Source organism: Dama dama, chromosome 19 (genome assembly GCF_033118175.1).
Source record: "Dama dama isolate Ldn47 chromosome 19, ASM3311817v1, whole genome shotgun sequence".
Taxonomy (NCBI): domain Eukaryota; kingdom Metazoa; phylum Chordata; class Mammalia; order Artiodactyla; family Cervidae; genus Dama; species Dama dama.
In genome coordinates, this window is record NC_083699.1 from 91897927 (window position 1) to 91915533 (window position 17607).

The following is a 17607-nucleotide window of genomic DNA, read 5'->3' on the forward strand; positions in this document are numbered from 1 at the left end:
TGAGATAAAATGTTCAGTGTATGTCTTAAACATCTGTTGGCCCAGTTCTGGATTCATTCATTTATTTCCCTGAAGTTATTGATGACTTAATAACTTGGTTATGAAAGGCCATCAATAAATGAGGAGAAATAAATGAGTTAGTCCACTACGTGCTCTGCTTGTTCACTGGGGGTTGAAGATAAATGTTCCAAGGGAAGGCCAGCCTTTGCAGCCACCCAGGAACATGGGAAGTATCTGATGAGGCAGCATGGAGGGCAAGCCCCTGAGGGGGCTCAGATGGGCAGAGGACAGCAGGTAGCATCAATTTACCTAGATTATTCTGAAGCTGAGATCAGATCACACCCCAGGACAATGGATGTGAGCCGTCATCAGAAAAATCTAGAACATGGTGATATTTTCTTTATTGCTAGCAATATATCTTCTCATCTGAGTTCTTGGATGCCAGAGAGGAAGTGGCACACATGTTGGAAAAAGCGGAGGATCCAGAAACTGAAGACCAAGATTTGAGTTCTCTCGACTGTCTCCCATTCAATAATAATGATACACTTTCCAACCCTGAATCTCATGTTTCAGAGCTGTAAATGGGAACTGGAGATTCAAGGGCATTGAATCTTAGCTTTTATTTGCCCTTGATACTTCTAAGAGGCAGAGTGTTTGATATATGTGCAATTTCGGGTTCCTTTATTATCCTCTATTTCTGGGAAAATGTACAAATGACCGAGGCATTTGATGTCTTTCCTTTTCCTCCTTAAACAAGGGAATAGATCAGAGGGTGGGAAGTGGCAGAGCGCAGTAGGGAGTGAGTAGTTGTCTTTTAAGTGACCCCTCTAGCAACACCCTAGAGAGGGAGCAAGAGGAAAATTATGAAGGTACTCTTTGTTTTATGCTTATTTGGACCCCTGAGAGAAAACAAAAGGCTCTGGCAAGAAATCTTTGAAAACCAGACCCTGAAGCAAGAGGCGATTGTTTGTTGTATTAACCTTAGTGAGAAAGAACTAAGCCAATGTAAATACATTCCTCTATCAATATTCAAACGAGGGACCTTTGCTAAGTGAACCAGATGAACCTCTGCTCTGGGCTAATCATATGGGATTCATGTGGGCTAATTCATATGCGCTAATCATATGGGAATCATGGGGATTCAGTGGATTAAGAGAGAAGATTTTCCTTTCTATTTCTCAAGATTTCGTATTCAATACTAAAGTCAACGGAGGTTGTACAGAATGATGAAAATGACAGGTAATTATCATAATAAGTCTGTAGGTTTCCTTATGGTTCCAGAGCACTTTTTCCAGTAGTAAGTGTGAATGGAATTTGATAACAGTACTTTTGCCCTGACATCTCCCCCAGTTTGGAATGTATTCATGTGATAATTTAAAATTTATTGCCTTGATTTTATGATGACCAAGGAGAGGACTAGAGTCTCTGTCCCTAAAGGGAAAGATTTCTGGGTTCTGAAGAGGGGGGACATATACAATTGAGGGGGAAAAGGGAATTTTTTTCAAATTTATGTTTTAAAAAGTAATTTTAATTCTTAGCCTCCAAATAGAAAGCATTTTATGCAAACATTTCTACCTTCCCCACACCATGATAAATTCATAAATGTTCCCAAGAAGGTATAGTCAGAAAATACACGCTTAGAAAAAAAAAATGAAGGAAACAACCAGACAAGGATGAATAGAACTGCCAAGAGGAAACTTAGACATCACAGATATATGATCAGATGGGCTAAACTCATAACTTCATTACCACAAAAAAAGGATGGGGACTGCTTCAAAAATAATTTTTTCTGTACAAAGGATTCAAGTTAATTCAGTGAAAATAAATTGTTTGGCTCGGGTAAATATAATATTTTGGTGATTTAAAAACATATATTCACAAACTCTTTGGTACCTATTGCTTTAAAAGATGGAGACTTTCTCCCTTGCAGTGTGATCAGGGGCAAGTGGCTTATTTTTCTGAAACTGTTGTATTCTCTGTGAGATGTGGACGCAATACCTACCTCATAGGGCTTCCGTGAGAAACACCTGAAATAATGTATGTGACAGGTAGCATTCAGTTCAGTTCAGTTCAGTTGCTCAGTCGTGTCCAACTCTTTGTGACCCCATGAATCGTAGCACGCCAGGCCTCCCTGTCCATCACAAACTCCCGGAGTTCACTCAAACTCATGCCCATCGAGTCGGTGATGCCATCCAGCCATCTCATCCTCTGTCGTCCCCTTCTCCTCCTGCCCCCAATCCCTTCCAGCATCAGGGTCTTTTCCAATGAGTCAACTCCTCACATGAAGTGGCCAAAGTACTGGAGTTTCAGCTTCAGTATCAGTCCTTCCAATGAACACCCAGGACTTATCTCCTTCAGGATGGACTGGTTGCATAGTGCTTCACAAATCGTCCAATAAATAGTAGATATGAGTTAAAAAAAAATGGAGACTAATTTCCTTTCTTATTGAGTGTGGACCATATATAGTGACTCATTTTTTTTTTAAGTGACTCATTTTTAATCAATAGAATGGAGCAGAAGGGATGGTGAATATCCAAGAGTAGGTCATAAAAAGGTATTGTGGTTTCCTCCTTGCTGTCTGTCTTGAAGCTCTGAGGGAAGTCAGCTACATCATGAGGACACTCAAGCAGCTCTGTGGAGAAATCTATGTGGTAAGGGTCTGAGTCTCCTTGAGGAGTTACCAAGGAACTGAGGCCTCCTGCTGACATGGAAGTGGATCCTTCAGCCCCAGGCGAGCCTTCAGATGACTAACTCTGGCTGACATCCTGACTGCAACCTCAGGAGAGACCCTGCAACAGAAACACTCAGCTAATTTGCTCTCAAATTCCTGACCCATGGAAACTGTGAGGTAATAAATGTTTGTTATTTCAAGCCACTAATTTTCAGGACAATTTATTGTCCAGTAGTATAAGCCTGACACAACTACATACTACTAATAGAATTATAAGTTCTACATGTAAAAGGTACTGGAGTTGAAAAGGTACTTTGGAACAAGAAGATCCTAGCTCATGCTATCCCCCACTGACAGTACTCCAAACCACAAACACCATAGCAAAGATAAGCAAGGGCCTTACATTTAGACTTGTGATTTGAGTGCTGGGAAAGATTGAAGGCAGGAGGATAAGGAGATGACAGAGGATGAGATGGTTGGATGGCATCACTGACTCTATGGACATGAGTTTGAGTAAGCTCCAGGAATTGGTGATGGACAGGGAAGCCTGGCATGCTGCAGTCCACAGGATTGCAAAGAGGTGGACGCAACTGAGCAACTGAACTGAACTGAGCAGAGTGTTATATTTTTACCTGAAAATGAAATGAAACAGAACAATGTTTCCCTCTACAAAACGACTTTCAAAATACATAATGGCTGATAGAATAACTGGTACCATAAATACGTGCTAGAGTTCAGGCAGCAAAGGACTGTGATCCTTGAAAGAAGGAAAACAAATGAAATGAGCCCTATATTATTCTTTTGTTCTGCCAGGAGGCCCTTTCCCAATGGTAGTATGAAGAGGTAGAGTCTAAGCAGAGAACAATTCAAGCTGAGAACAACAGTTTCATGAGCTGTGGAACTAGAAATTGAGTTTGGGTATTGTTGCAGTGGCTGGAACTTTTATGTTGTCTTGGGAAAGTTGGTTTAATTCTTGGAACTCCAATTTCATCCTTCATAAAATAAGATTTAGGACTTCCCTGGTGGTCAAGTGGTTAAGAATCCATCTGCCAATACAGGGGATGTGGGTTTGATCCCTGGTCCAGAAAGACCCCGACTAAGCACATGTGCCACAACTACCGAGCCCCTCTGCAGCAACTATCAAAGCCCACAGGCCCGAGAGGCCACGCTCTCCAATAAAAGAAGCCACTGCAATGAGAAGCCTGCACTCTGCGGCTACAGAGCAGCCCCTGCTTGCCACAACTATTGAAAGCCACGCAGCAACAAAGATCCTGTGCAGCCATAACTAAATAAATAAAGCTTTATTCTTAAAAAAGTCAGGTTTATAATATGCATATTGATTGGTCAAGTTAGAGATTCAGTCCAGTTCAGTCGCTCAGTCGTGTCCGACTCTTTGCGACCCCATGAACTGCAGCACGCCAGGCCTCCCTGTCCATCACCAACTCCTGGACCCATGTCCATCGAGTCGGTGATGCCATCCAGCCATCTCATCCTCTGTCATCCCCTTCTCCTCCTGCTCTCAATCCTTCCCAGTATTAGGGTCTTTTCCAATGAGTCAACTCTTCGCATGAGGTGGCCAAAGTACTGGAGTTTCAGCTTCAGCACCAGTCCTTCCAATGAACACCCAGGACTGATCTCCTTCAGGATGGACTGGTTGGATCTCCTTGCAGTCCAAGGGACTCTCAAGAGTCTTCTCCAACACCACAGTTTGAAAGCATCAATTCTTCAGTGCTCAGCTTTCTTCACAGTCCAACTCTCACATCCATACATGACCACTGGAAAAACCATAGCCTTAACTAGACAGACTTTTGTTGGCAAAGTAATGTCTCTGCTTTTTAATATGCTATCTAGGTTGGTCATAACTTTCCTTCCAAGGAGTAAGCATCTTTTAATTTCATGGCTGCAATCACCATCTGCAATGATTTTGGAGCCCCCCAAAATAAAGTCAGCTGCTGTTTCTACTGTTTCCCCATCTATTTGCTATGATGTGATGGGACCAGATGCCATGATCTTAGTTTTCTGAATGTTGAGCTTCAAGCCAACTTTTTCATTCTCCTCCTTCACTTTCATCAAGAGGCTTTTTAGTTATTCTTCACTCTCTGCCATAAGGGTGGTGTCATCTGCATATCTGAGGTTATTGATATTTCTCCCGGCAATCTTGATTTCAGCTGTGTTTCTTCCAGCCCAGTTTCTCATGATGCATATAAGTTAAAAAAGCAGGGTGACATTATACAGCCTTGGTGTATTCCTTTTCCTATTTGGAACCAGTCTGTTGTTCCATGTCCAGTTCTAATTGTTGTTTCCTGACCTACATACAGGTTTCTCAAGAGACAGGTCAGATGGTCTGGTATTCCCATTTGTTGAAGAATTTTCCGCAGTTTATTGTGATCCACACAGTCAAAGGCTTTGGCATAGTCAATAAAGCAGAAGTATATGTTTTTCTGGAACTCTCTTGCTTTTCGATGATCCAGTGGATGTTGGCAATTTGATCTCTGGTTCCTCTGCCTTTTCTAAAACCAGCTTGAACATCTGGAAGTTCGTGGTTCACGTATTGCTGAAGCCTGACTTGTAGAATTTTGAGCATTACTTTACTAGGGTGTGAGATGAGTGCTATTGTGTGGGAGTTTGAGCATTCTTTGGCATTTGCCTCTCTTAGGGATTGGAATGAAAACTGACCTTTTCCAGTCCTGTGGCCACTGCTGAGTTTTACAGATTTAGAGATTAAATGTCATTTTATATATGGTGCCTAATCACTAAATAGTAGCTACCATCTTCTTCTGCTTCCTCTTCCTTATTATTTTTGCTTTCTGGAGCATGTAATTATAGAAACTACAGGTAAGGCATATATGTGTGTACATGGAATTTAGTCCTACTCAGTAAAAATAGTAGTGGGTAGGTTGTATTCTTTTCAGTGTATAAGCATGAATAAGTAAAACCAAAATAAATTCAGTGTTGACCACAGAAATACCCAAGATACTTGCTCTGAGATAGTCATTTACTTTTTCACACAGAACTATTAGTTGCAATAACATTAAAAAAAAAAAAAAAAAAACTCTCATATGGATCAGATCAATTTTAGAGGCTTCCCACACCAGGGATCAAACCCAGATATCCCGCATTGTGGATTCTTTATCAGCTGAGCCACAAGGAAAGCTCAAGATTACTGGACTGGGTAGCCCTATCCCTTCTCCGGTGGATCTTCCTGACCCAGGAATTGAACTGGGGTCTACTGAATTGCAGATGGATTCTTTATCAACTGAGTTATCAGGAAAGCCTTTTAGAGGCTAGTATTTTATTTCTGAAATATTTTTTCATATGTACCATAGGATTCCCATTCTATGAGGCCAACTCCAATAGCAAGTATGAAAAAATATAGATAATTGTTAAATCTGAGGGACATATTTGTGGGAATCTTTATTCTGTTTCCTATAAGTTTGTTAGAAATATTAGAAAATAATCACAAGGCAAAATTAAATATCACCTAATGACTAGATGACCCTACCATCTGTTAATGAATCTCTTTCCCTCCTGAACCTACTTGTATTTCCAGTCTTGTAACTCCAGATGACTCTGAGTACTAAGTGTCAATTGTGCAGAAGAACAAGTACTTTTATTCTTCTCTAAATGAGCTTTTTCAGATTTAAGGGTGTTCTAGGTTATGGTTTTCTGGGGTTTGGCACACAACTCTTCATTCACCTGATTCACATGCTCCATATTTTTAAAGACATTTCATTGTAGCCCTTCTTGGTGCTAGTCCTTCTGCTGGAGAAACCCTGATTCTTTTAAACTCCCTCTGCTCATTGAAGCTGCCCTTCTCTGGACCTTTCTCAGCTCTGCTTTGACTTCCTTAAGCTACAGTGACCAGAACTTATCTACCCAGGTTACACACAAGCATAAATGACAACCAAAATCAGAATTTCAGTGAAGGGATTTTCAGAAGCAAAAATAAAATTGGAAGTTAGCCTTAAGAGAGCACATAGAGATACAATCAGAGTGTTAAAAATAAAGTTATATTTGAAAAGATGAAAATCAACCTCCTTGTTACTTGTTGACAGTTAACTGTTAATCCGTTGACAGGGCTTCCTCAGTGTAAAGTATCCACCCGCCAAAGCAGGAGTTGTGGGATCAATCCCTGGGAAGGGAAGATCCCCTGAAGAAGGGAATGGCTACCCACATTCTTGCCTGGAGAATCCCATGGACAGAGGGGCCTGGAGGGCTACAGTCCATGGGGTCTTGAAAGAGTCAGACATAATTTAGCAACTAAACAACAACAACAATAGTTGGCAGAGTTGGAAATGGAAGAAAAATGAGTTTTTAAAAAAGTTGCTCTAAGTCCCAAACTTGCATGTTTTTGCTTCCATCATACATAGAATGAAATGAATCCACCACCATGGCCAATGATCTGGCCCCTCTTGGTCTCTCCCACTCCAGCTCCATTTGCTTCCACCTTACTCCCTCGGCTCCAGCTACACTGGTTTGCCTGTTGTGTATGGAGCACAACATAACCCACTGTGACGTCATCCTTGACGATCCCTCTGCCTGGCCCGTTTACCCCAGAGCCTCTGTGCACATCTCACTTCTGCACATTGTTCAGGTGTCTCACTAAAGGCCACTTCCTCAGAAAGGAAGCCAGCCATAGCCTCTCTGTTGTTCTCCATCCTCTTCCCTGCTCTGTTGTTATTATTCTCTGAACTGACAGTGTATAGAGGTTTACCACTTTCTTCTCTGTGTCTGCCACTAGAATATAAGCTCTGTGAGGGTGAAGACTTTGAATTGGTAACTGATGCATCCTCCTCACACTTAGATTCCTGCCTGACATGGGTGGCTTATATGAATGAATGAATGAACAGACGCATGCACATCCATTAAGAGTGGAAGTTCTAGAACCAGATTATCTGGGTTCAAATTTCACTTCTTCTCACTACATGTCCTTCAGCAAGTTATTTAAATTCTCTGTATACAGTTTCCTTATTTAAAATACAAACACAATAATAGCACCTACCCATAGGTTTATCCGGGTAAATGAGTTAACACAGCTGAAGTACTAACATTCAGAAATGTTAACAGCAATAGTTAGCACTCTACAAATAATAGGATGATCATGAAAGATAGCAAGCAGGAAAAAGAGAAGCAAGAATGGTGGCCCTTCTTGGGTAGCAGGAATTTTCTATTGAACTAAGAAGGCAGGTACGGTGCTCCAATGAGCCTTACATTTTCTGTAATGCTGTGCTGCCAAGGACACAGCATCAAGTACAAGGAAAACGTCCTGTCAAGGGGGGGAGTTTGTCTGAGGGTGTTTTTATTTTTATATTTTTACATTTAAGAGAAATAAATTTTCACAGCTGCAATACCTCTCATTTCTTGAAGTGGCACATTTGCATACAGTATGTATTTAAAGTTTAATATCTGCTTGTGGAACGTGCTTTTTAAAGCTTCTGGGTTTGGAATGGGTAAGAACATAATACCATTCACACTTTCAAGGTGTCACAAAGCAAAAAGGAAAATCGTGACACGGCTGGGTAGTCACAGCTGCAAGTTCATACTTTCCAAAGGCTATTTTACACTCCAGAAACAGAGAAAGAGGAAATTCCTTCAAGGATATGTACATGTCATTACATAAGCTTATTATTGATTTTGAGAGTGATCAAAATTATGATCAGTAACTGCCATAATTATCTGAAAATTTAAGCTCTTGGTAACTTAAAAATAAGGTGAGCTTCCCTGGTGGCTCAGTGGTAAAGAATCCACCTGCCAATGCAGGAGATGCGGGTTTGTTCCCTGGGTTGGGAAGATCCCTTGGAGAAGGAAATAGCACCCCACTCCCGTATTCTGCCCTGGGAAATCCCATGGACAGAGAAGCCTGGCGAGCTACAGTCCATGGGGTTGCAAAAGAACTGGATACGACCAAGCAACTGAACAACAACTAAGAGTAAAGTATTTTTTTCGGAAGTTGACCAGTGCAAAATACCTGTTTGTTAACGCAAAGCCAATTTAATAAAATGCAAACTGAGTGGAAAAATACAATCCTTCTAAGAATTAAATTTATGCTCTATAGTCAGAGCAACAGATGCTGATAATAAGCAAAGAGCTGTCAGGCAAAATGAGGGTAAAGAGGTTTTTGATACATGGTTTGAAAAGTCCCCCAAAATCCCCTTTGTCCAGGCTAAATGGCAGCTGCATGGGTATTGTGGTTTGTTACTTGCGGCCTGAGCCCACTGTTTCCTGTACTTGATATTGAAAATAAAAATTATTGCAAAATGTGATGGAAACCTTTATCTGAAATGTAGTTATCTTAGTAGTCAAACAGCATGAATAAGAACACTTCCAGGACACTTCTTAAAATTAAAACTATTTTTAAGCAGCAGAAGAGCAGTAGAAACCATGCAAATTACATGGAGGTTAGTTAGACACCTCATCACATGTCCTCTACGGGAAGCCTCAAGTGAGAAAATTCTTTTAAAGCATTGTGATCTATGAAGCTTTGTACAGCTTGGGGAGTGAGTATAATTTTTCTCTCTAAGTGTAATGACTTAGTATATTGCTGATTATTATTTCCCTTCCCCCATCTTTGGCTACCAACAAGCTTACTTGTGGCTTAACTTCAGCAAGTATATAGGACCTTATGATCTTTTATTTATGATTTTCTTTTTACTTCTCTGGTTTTTGTCTTCCTGGTTTTATAAATTTTTTAAACTGAATTTTAAAATTCTTAAAAATATTTCACTATTATTTTATTATATGTGGTGGTATAAGCTGCTTCATTAAATTGTTTGTGAGATAAGATGGTTTTAATGAGATTAAGTTAGGTAGTTTTCATAAATATAATTTCACTTGGTTGTTTTAACAACCTGAAGAAGTAGACATCATTATCATTTGCGTTATATAGATAGGAAAATTAAGATTCAAAGATGTAAAAAGCTTGCCGAAGATCCAAATACCATGTAGTTTTCACTGTTGTTGTTTAGTCACCAAGTCATGTTTGACTCTTTTGCAACCCCATGTAGCCTGCCAGGCTCCTCTGTCCATGCAATTTTCTAGGCAAGAATACTGGAGTGGATTGCTATTTCCCTCTCCAGGGGATCTTCCTGACCCAGGGATCGAACCCACGTCTTCCACGTTGGCAGTTGGATTCTTCGTCACTCAGCCACTGGGGCACAATTTTCACTGTACTATGTGGTATATCTCATTTATCTAAGAACAACAAAAAAGTACTTTCAACTGATTAAAAGTATTTTCAGGTAAGAATTATTACTAAATTGACGATGGTGTGAATGAGTGAAAATAAAATTCATTTAAATTATAAAAGAAAAAATTTAAGCTAGCAGATAATCTTACCAATAATTACATGTAACTGTAAAGTATTAGGCAGTTAGAGGAAGATGAAGAATTTTCTTTGATGAATTTTCTTATTCTATCACTTTCTTTTAAAGAAAAAGATATGGGAGCAGGACAAAACTTAGATTAAAGCTTTGCTTGAAAGTAGGAGAAGGGATTAGTTGACCTGCATGATATAAAATGCTTTGTGAAAATCTTAACCACCAGCCCTTCCTGACGACTCATTACAGCTCACCAGTGTAAGGAGATGGTTTTGATCACCTTTCGAAGGTCAATACTCTGGCCCTAAGCCCAGTGTGCTGACACCCCTGCTGGGCTCAGTCCTGCAGTTAGGTGTCTTTCCTGGGCAGTAAAGTCAGTGAAAACAGCACCAGCCTGACCTTGGAACACATGTGGCAAAAGAAATTCAAAGTGCATATGAGCCGGATCATTGCCAACTTAATTTTCCAGCCCTTATTGTAGAGCATATAGCATCCTTTCTTCTTTGTGTGAACCAGGAAAGCGGCAGCATTTTGCCTGGCAGCACTAACCAGCTGTGCCTCATTGATGTGATGGTAGGAAGAAACCACGAGATAAAAGAGATGGATCCTCTTCAAATTCAGATAGGATCAGGACACGATTCATTAAGCAGCATCACTTATTTATGATGTTATTCTACCTGTGACTTCATGTCTGTCTACCTGCAATTTCAGCAAAAGGTGCAACATGGCTACACAGGTGTTAATGTTGGGTACCAAGCGAAAAACAACTAAAGTGAAGTTGCTAATGACAGATTTCACTCTGATGTTAGATTCAAGTCCAAAGTTTGGAGATGATACTTCTCTTACTTGAGGTGACAGCATGTTGTCTTGAACTGTTTTCCCTTAGGATTTTCAGGCTGCATTTTCGCAGATTTTTAATGTTTCTGTATTTCTGTATACCTCAGCCTGATACATGAGAAGTCATGCAGGAGAAGCAGGCCCATCTGTTTTGTGCCCCACATGTGTGGAACGTGCATCAAATCAATTTCACTGAAATGACCACAGCAAGCAAGTTGCTGGGCAGGGATTTGAACTCCAGGCTGCCTGATTCCAAGAGCTGTGCACTTGCTCCTACACTGCAGTGTCCAGGCTTTCTGAGGCCGCAAAGAGGGCACAAGGGTCTGCTGGTCCTAAGCACTCTAGAGGTTATACACAGATTATAGACACCCTGAATTCCCACATATTTTATAGTCATCTTGATTTGTTTTATCTGAGGAAATAGCCCCCTTTAGAATGGGGCTTCCAGGCTATGAAACAGAACAGCTCAGGTTGTTCTCTACGCCTCCGGCTCTTTGACTTGCCTGGTGTGAGGAGGGTTCCTCCTTCTGATCTTCATCCAGGTCCACACCAACTCTGTTAAAGAGAACAGAGAACTGGTAAGGGTCTTGTGCAGATGAGACGAGACAGTCTCTTGGGTCAGACCACCTGAACCAAAGAGAATGCGAATCAGAGGACTGGTTTGGCAGAAAACCCTCGTATCTCTCCCTGAATCCAGAGAACATCAAACAGATTTATGGGAAAAGGAGAACTCACACAGCTGGGCCTCTGTACAGCTGGTGAAACGGAGCACCGACAGCTGGTCCCCACTGCTGTCTTTCCCAGCAAGAGGACCTGGGAGCCAAGCCCTCAGGGAAAGACCTCCCCGGCCCCCAAACAGGGCTCCTGGAGGGAGGGCCACCTGCTTCCCTGGCAGGACTCACTGACCACACTGCTCTGGGGATGTGGGGGCCTGGGCTGTAGCAGGCTTCCCAGGACAGAAACAAAAAAAAAAAGGTTTCTTTAGTTGCTTTACAATATTGTATTTAGTGAAAAATCTGATATTTCGTCCAGATGCTCATGGAGGCTGGCAGTAGGGAGGATTCAGGTTTGTGGGACTTATACTATTTCGGGGGCTCTCTTTAAGCAAATTAATGCAAAAATACAAATACGAAATGAGGTATGAAAGTGACTCTTGACAACAAGAAAATAAGTTGCAACACAATTCATAATTTTAAAATCTGTGCAACAGACATCTCAAAATCTATAAGATGTATAATGTTCTAATTAATTTACTGTCTGATACACCTCTAAAATAACTTTTCCTCCTGAGTTTTGCCTGCATACTTTCTTACTCTGTTTACATGATATAATGACTTTGTATAAGAGAGAATGGGAAGATAAAGTAGTCTTTCCTCTAGCAAGACTGATGGAAATTATTAATAATTGGGAGTCATTATAGCATGCTTCCTAACACAGACACACTTGCTGTGTGCAATCCAGTTAAAGATTAGTACCCTGAAAAGACAAGATTTCTGATAAATTTCCCTTCGACTGATTCTCAGCACCACTACCCAGTACATTTATCAGTGTAAGTGCTGCATCACTGAATATAAGCATTCTTGAATTTCTATTTTGACGGCGCATTGATGAGAACGGAATCCTCCACTTCGAATTTTACACATCTCACAACTGGAAGAATTTTCCACAGACTAGCTTCTGGCTCAGGGCATTTCAAGCCTTGTTTTTCCTCTGCTAACCATAGACTTGTGAAGCCAGGTAGCATAGAACACGTTCAATTTGGATTCAGCCTCGCGGCACTGTTCCTGTGAGCGGTCCCTGCAGAAGGACGAGCAGTGACTTGCCCTTCACAGAGTGAAGGGCAGACCACAAAAGCCCACTGAATATAAGCTAAATGCACTCCCAATTCAGTTTCCCCTTGGTCAGACCCCCAGACGCCCAGGGCCACACCAGAGCCATCTGACCGGGGCGAAGTAAGACCAAGAGGAAACGGTAGTAGAAAGAAACAGCGATCCAACTCAACAGTGGTTAAAATCTACTCCTTTTGCAAGTCTTACAAAAACATAGGACCCTGGGAACACAGTGCTGGGGCTCTTCCCAGGGCCTTGGAAGGGCCGGAGCATGTGAGGGCCTGGAGCTTGAACTTCCTCTGCTCTGGGCAGTGGGCCTCTGCCTGTGGCAGGCAGGATGGGGTGGGGGGTGGTGGCTCAGGGCCTCAGCCACTTGCTCAAGCTCCGCCAGAGCCTTTCCTGAGAACACCACAACCTCCAGAGCTTTGGAGCCTTTCCTTGCCCTCCTGCCCCCGGGAAACTCTTCTTTAGGGCCCTAGTTCTGCTCTCTGCGTGGGGGAGGGGAGGCAGGTGGAAGCCACCAGTCCTGCAGATGTGCTAGCCTGTGAAAGGAAAGCCACAGTGCAGAGGCAGCCGGTTTAAAATACCTCTGATTCTCGGGTGGAGAGGGAGGTGGGAGGGGGGATCGGGATGGGGAATACGTGTAACTCTATGGCTGATTCATATCAATGTATGACAAAACCCACTGAAATGTTGTGAAGTAGTTAGCCTCCAACTAATAAAAAATAAAAAAAAAAAAGAAAAAAAAAACACACAATAATTTTATTCTTTGATGCAACAGTAAATGAGGTTGTTTCTATCAAAATAAATAAATAAATAAAATACCTCTGATTCTTCAACGATTAGTGACCTCTGGGCCTGCAGGGCCCCTTCTCACTAACCCAGGGGGTGAAGTGGGTCGCTCTTTACTGTGTGTGGAATCTTTTGGCCTTCAGGGAACTGGAAAGAGACTCTGGTGGAGACTAATCTTTGATTTTCTTAGAGTAGAAACAGCCATTTGACCTGTTTTATTGAAGTTGGGGGGAGAGAGGGGTGAGAGGAGGGAGGGAAAGGGGGGTCAGGAAGGAGAAAGGAGGGGCCTAGAGGGATGGAAGAAGGGGGACGGGGGGGGGGAGGGGGGGAGGGAGAGGGCGGAGGGGGAGGGGGGCGTTGGGCGGGGGAGGAAGGAGGGGCCGGAAGAGGATAGAGGGGGTGAGATCCTGGAAGGAGAGGAGGAAGGAGTAGGGGAGACAGAATGGAGGGGAGCTGAGGCCCAGCCTTCTGAGGTGAGTCTAGGCAGTGAACCTGCGGTACGGTACGGCTGACCTGAGCCCAGCCTCTGTGAACAGTGGGGCCCCGGGCCCCTCTTCTCATGTCTCTGGTGGACCTGAGCTCTCTTCAGGAGTCTTTATTACTGAGTAAGCCTGGACCCCTCCCTAGTAAGTGCTGCTTACTGAAGTTAAGCAGCACCCATGCAGGCTGTGAACTGGACTGAGGGCCCTGAATTTTCCACGGCTGCATCTGTTTAGGGCCCCTTTGTTTTCAGTTCTCTGTCTAGAAAACTGGAGGGAACAAAAATCAAATTGCACAAGAAACCCAACGTTTAAAGTCTGAGGCAGCACTGAGATTTTCCACTGACGTTCAGGCTTTCCTCCCCAGCAGCCATCACAGTAGACCAGGCTAGTTTCAGTTATTCCATAAGCCAGATGGAACAGAGGAAGGAGAGGGGGCAGTTTATGTCTTTCAGTTTTATGTGGGACTCCGTGAAGAGCATCTCGGGGGTCCAAGAGATATGCTGTTCTCCTCAGAGCAAGAATACATCTCCTCCCCCACCTCCCATTTCATGGAAGCTCAGCATCTGCTCCTGGGGCCAGGCCTGCAGTCTTTCTTGCCTAGAGCAAACTAAACATCTCAAGGAGTGTGGGTCTTCCCTGGTGGTTCAGTGGTTAAGAATCCACCTTCCAATGCAGGGGATGAAGGTTTGATTCCTGGATGGGGAGTTAAGATCCCACATGCTGTGGCGCAACTGAGCCTGCATCCTCTGGAGCTCCTGAGCAGCAACCAAAGATCCTGTATGATGTAATGTAGATCCTGTGTGCTGCAACTAAGCCCTGACACAGCCAAATAAATAAATACTAAAAAAAGTCTCATGAGGCTTGAGGAAACAGAACCCTATGTGAGTGTGAGTTATTTCCCTTCTGGGGCAACTAGAACAGAGAAGACATGGTCCCTGTCTTCATAGGGCATACAGTTGGGTAGATCTAATTTTTAAAAAATCTAAAAAGTTTATTATAATTTAAGGGCTATGAAGGAAAGGCACCTAAGAGTGAAGCCTTCTCTCACTGGTGATTTGGCTCCTTTTGATAGGAATCTTGCTAAAATATATTACCTGGCTCCCTGCCTCCTTAAACACAGTGTGATGGGGGTACTCAGAGCTCTACTGGAGGTCTCAGGATTGCCACTGGCCCCATAAAATCTAACACTCACTGTGTTATAATGATTTCCAAGAGGCATGTGAACCTCTTTATGCCCATATTAAATGGTCCCTGGCTGCTATTCTTTTTCTTTTTGAAATTCTTGTATCTGCCAATTAGATTTCCTGCCTACAACAATATGTCAGCATATTAACTCTGTGCTCGCCTTTTTATTTTTTATATTTTTCTCATTATGGCTTATCATAGGATATTTTAAAAAATTTATTTGGTTTCTGCCATATATCAACCATATTAACCATAGGTGTATATATTTAGTATGACAACCTGAGGGTCAGATTTAGTACTTTTTTCTTTTTAAGTTTATAATACATACACATATGTGACAATATAATATAATTGAAGCATTCTAGAAGGGCTTCTGAGAAAACAGCTTGTCTTCTGCTACACCCTGCACACCCATAGACTAACTGTCCGCTCCCATACTCCCTCCACCCCCACATTGCCTCTGAGGGCAATTTTTTGTGTTTTCTTGATTTTGATGTGTTTACTGGCATCAGTGTGCATGGCACATTCACACAGCATCCCCAGGGTTAAACCAACATGCCAGTTGCATCTGTATCTCTTACTCTCTTCTTTGAGAAAGCAAATCAGAGTGTGAAAGAAGCCCCCTAAAGGGTTAACCTTGAGTCCCCTCACTTTTATGCATAAGATCACCTCCATACTACGGGCTCTTGAGAGATTATTAGAAAGAAGACACCGCATCCCCCTGGAATGTGGCACCACATGTGTATACAGCAGCTCCCAGGTGAGATCACGGCTGTGTGGGATAAAGTACAATCCCTGAGGGGATATCCTAGTTTCTTCAGAACCTTTCCCACAGCCTTGAACTACCCTTTCTGCCCATCTGACCCAAGGGCAGTGCCTTAGGGCTGGTAACTGGACGCGTCCTTGTTTCTGAGCCTCAGTGCCCAGTACAGCCCCTGTGCTCTGGCCCTGCCTGGATCAGTGCCTCTTCCATTGATTGAACACTCTCTGTACACTCCAGCTGGTGGTTGGGCCATGCTGGCCACCACTGGCCATCTGTGATGCCTTGCCTCTTTTTCTGAACTTCCCCCTCCTGCCCTTCCTCTTCTGATCACCATCGTGGACCATCCAACTTGCTGTGCTAACTTCATTCAGATGCGCCATCACCTAAAGTTTTCACTGACTTGGGTGACAAGTAGCTGTAGGTCTTCTATTCTGTCCTCTGCTTCCTGATAGAATCCCTCCTGGGGCACCTGTGATTGTCCTGCTGGCCCACCCTCTTTTCACCTGAGGTTAGAGCCAGCCATACGGCTAGCCAGCGCTCTTCAGGAGACAGCAGCCTTGGCTGGAATCCCAGACTCAAGGTCACCCTGTGGCCATTGAGGGGTGAGTGGACCCAGTTGTTAAGAGTTTCTTTGCTGTGTGACCTGCATTGCTCACCGCCTAGGTTTTCCGGTTAGTACAATGGGGATAATGATGGAACTTGCTTCCTAGGATTGTTGTGTGTGCGCTTAGTCGTGTCTGACTCTGTGACCCCATGGACTGTAGCCCATCAGACTCTTCTGCCCGTGGGATTTCCCAGGCAAGAATACTGGAGTGTGTTGCCATTTCCTTCTCCTAGGGTTATGGTGAAGATTAAATGAAAATACTTGTAAAGTGTTAGCTTAGGGCCTGGTACCTACTGAGCTGTCAAGACATGTTAGCAGCTATTGCCCATGTTATTATTATTTACAAATAATCACTCTTTCCAGAACCTTTTTATTGTCTGCTCATTTTTATCTTTTGGCTGCACTGACTGGCATGTGGGATCTTAGTTCCCTAACTAGGGACTGAACCTGTGTCCCCTGCATTGGCAGGGTAGAGTCTTAATCACTGGACTGCCAGGGAAACCCCTAGGTTATTATTTTTATTATTATCAGTACTTTTTAAAATCATCGGGGCCAGAGCTCAGTACTGCCATGCTCACTGCTCAGCCCTTCTAGTTCCCGATTCTGCACTGGGCAACCCTCTGGTGTAAACTAACAGCTACAGCGGAGCCATAGGTAGTGGCCAGGGCATAGCGGGGATTTCTGGTTTCACAGTAAAATGTCAGTTCTATTTATGGAGCTTGCCACATTGGAATTCATTCACAATTTACTGGTAGACTAGGGAGGAGAGAGGGCAACAAAGAAGGAAAGGAAGGAGTTTAGAGAGTAAAGGGAAGGAAGGGAAGAATGAACAGAAAAAGAGCAGAGAGAAGGCAGGTAAAAAGGAAACAGTACACTATTGTAAAGAATAGGTAATATTAATATTAATAGCTAAGTTGCTTCAGTTGTGTCTGTTTGCGACCCCATGAACTGTAGCTTGCCAGGCTCCTCTGTCCATGGGATTCTCGAGGCAAGAATACAGGAGTCAGTTGCTGTGCCCTCCTCCAGGGGATCTTCCCGACCCAGTGGTTGAACCATCTCTTCCGTCTTTGGCATTGGTAGGCTAATTCTTTACCACTAGCACCACCTGGGAAGTCCAAGAATAGGTAA

At 43.0% G+C, this 17607-nt stretch overlaps 1 protein-coding gene across 3 annotated transcripts in view; it reads right to left on the bottom strand.

Moving 5' to 3' along the window:
* SLC9A9 (solute carrier family 9 member A9) overlaps nucleotides 1–17607 on the bottom strand; it is a 676865-nt gene that overhangs the window by 146212 nt on the left and 513046 nt on the right. For all 3 annotated transcript variants that reach the window (XM_061167805.1, XM_061167802.1, XM_061167803.1), the window contains exon 13: nucleotides 11328–11379. In XM_061167805.1, the coding sequence (XP_061023788.1) occupies nucleotides 11328–11379 (52 nt within the window). The remainder of the gene's footprint in view (nucleotides 1–11327; nucleotides 11380–17607) is intronic.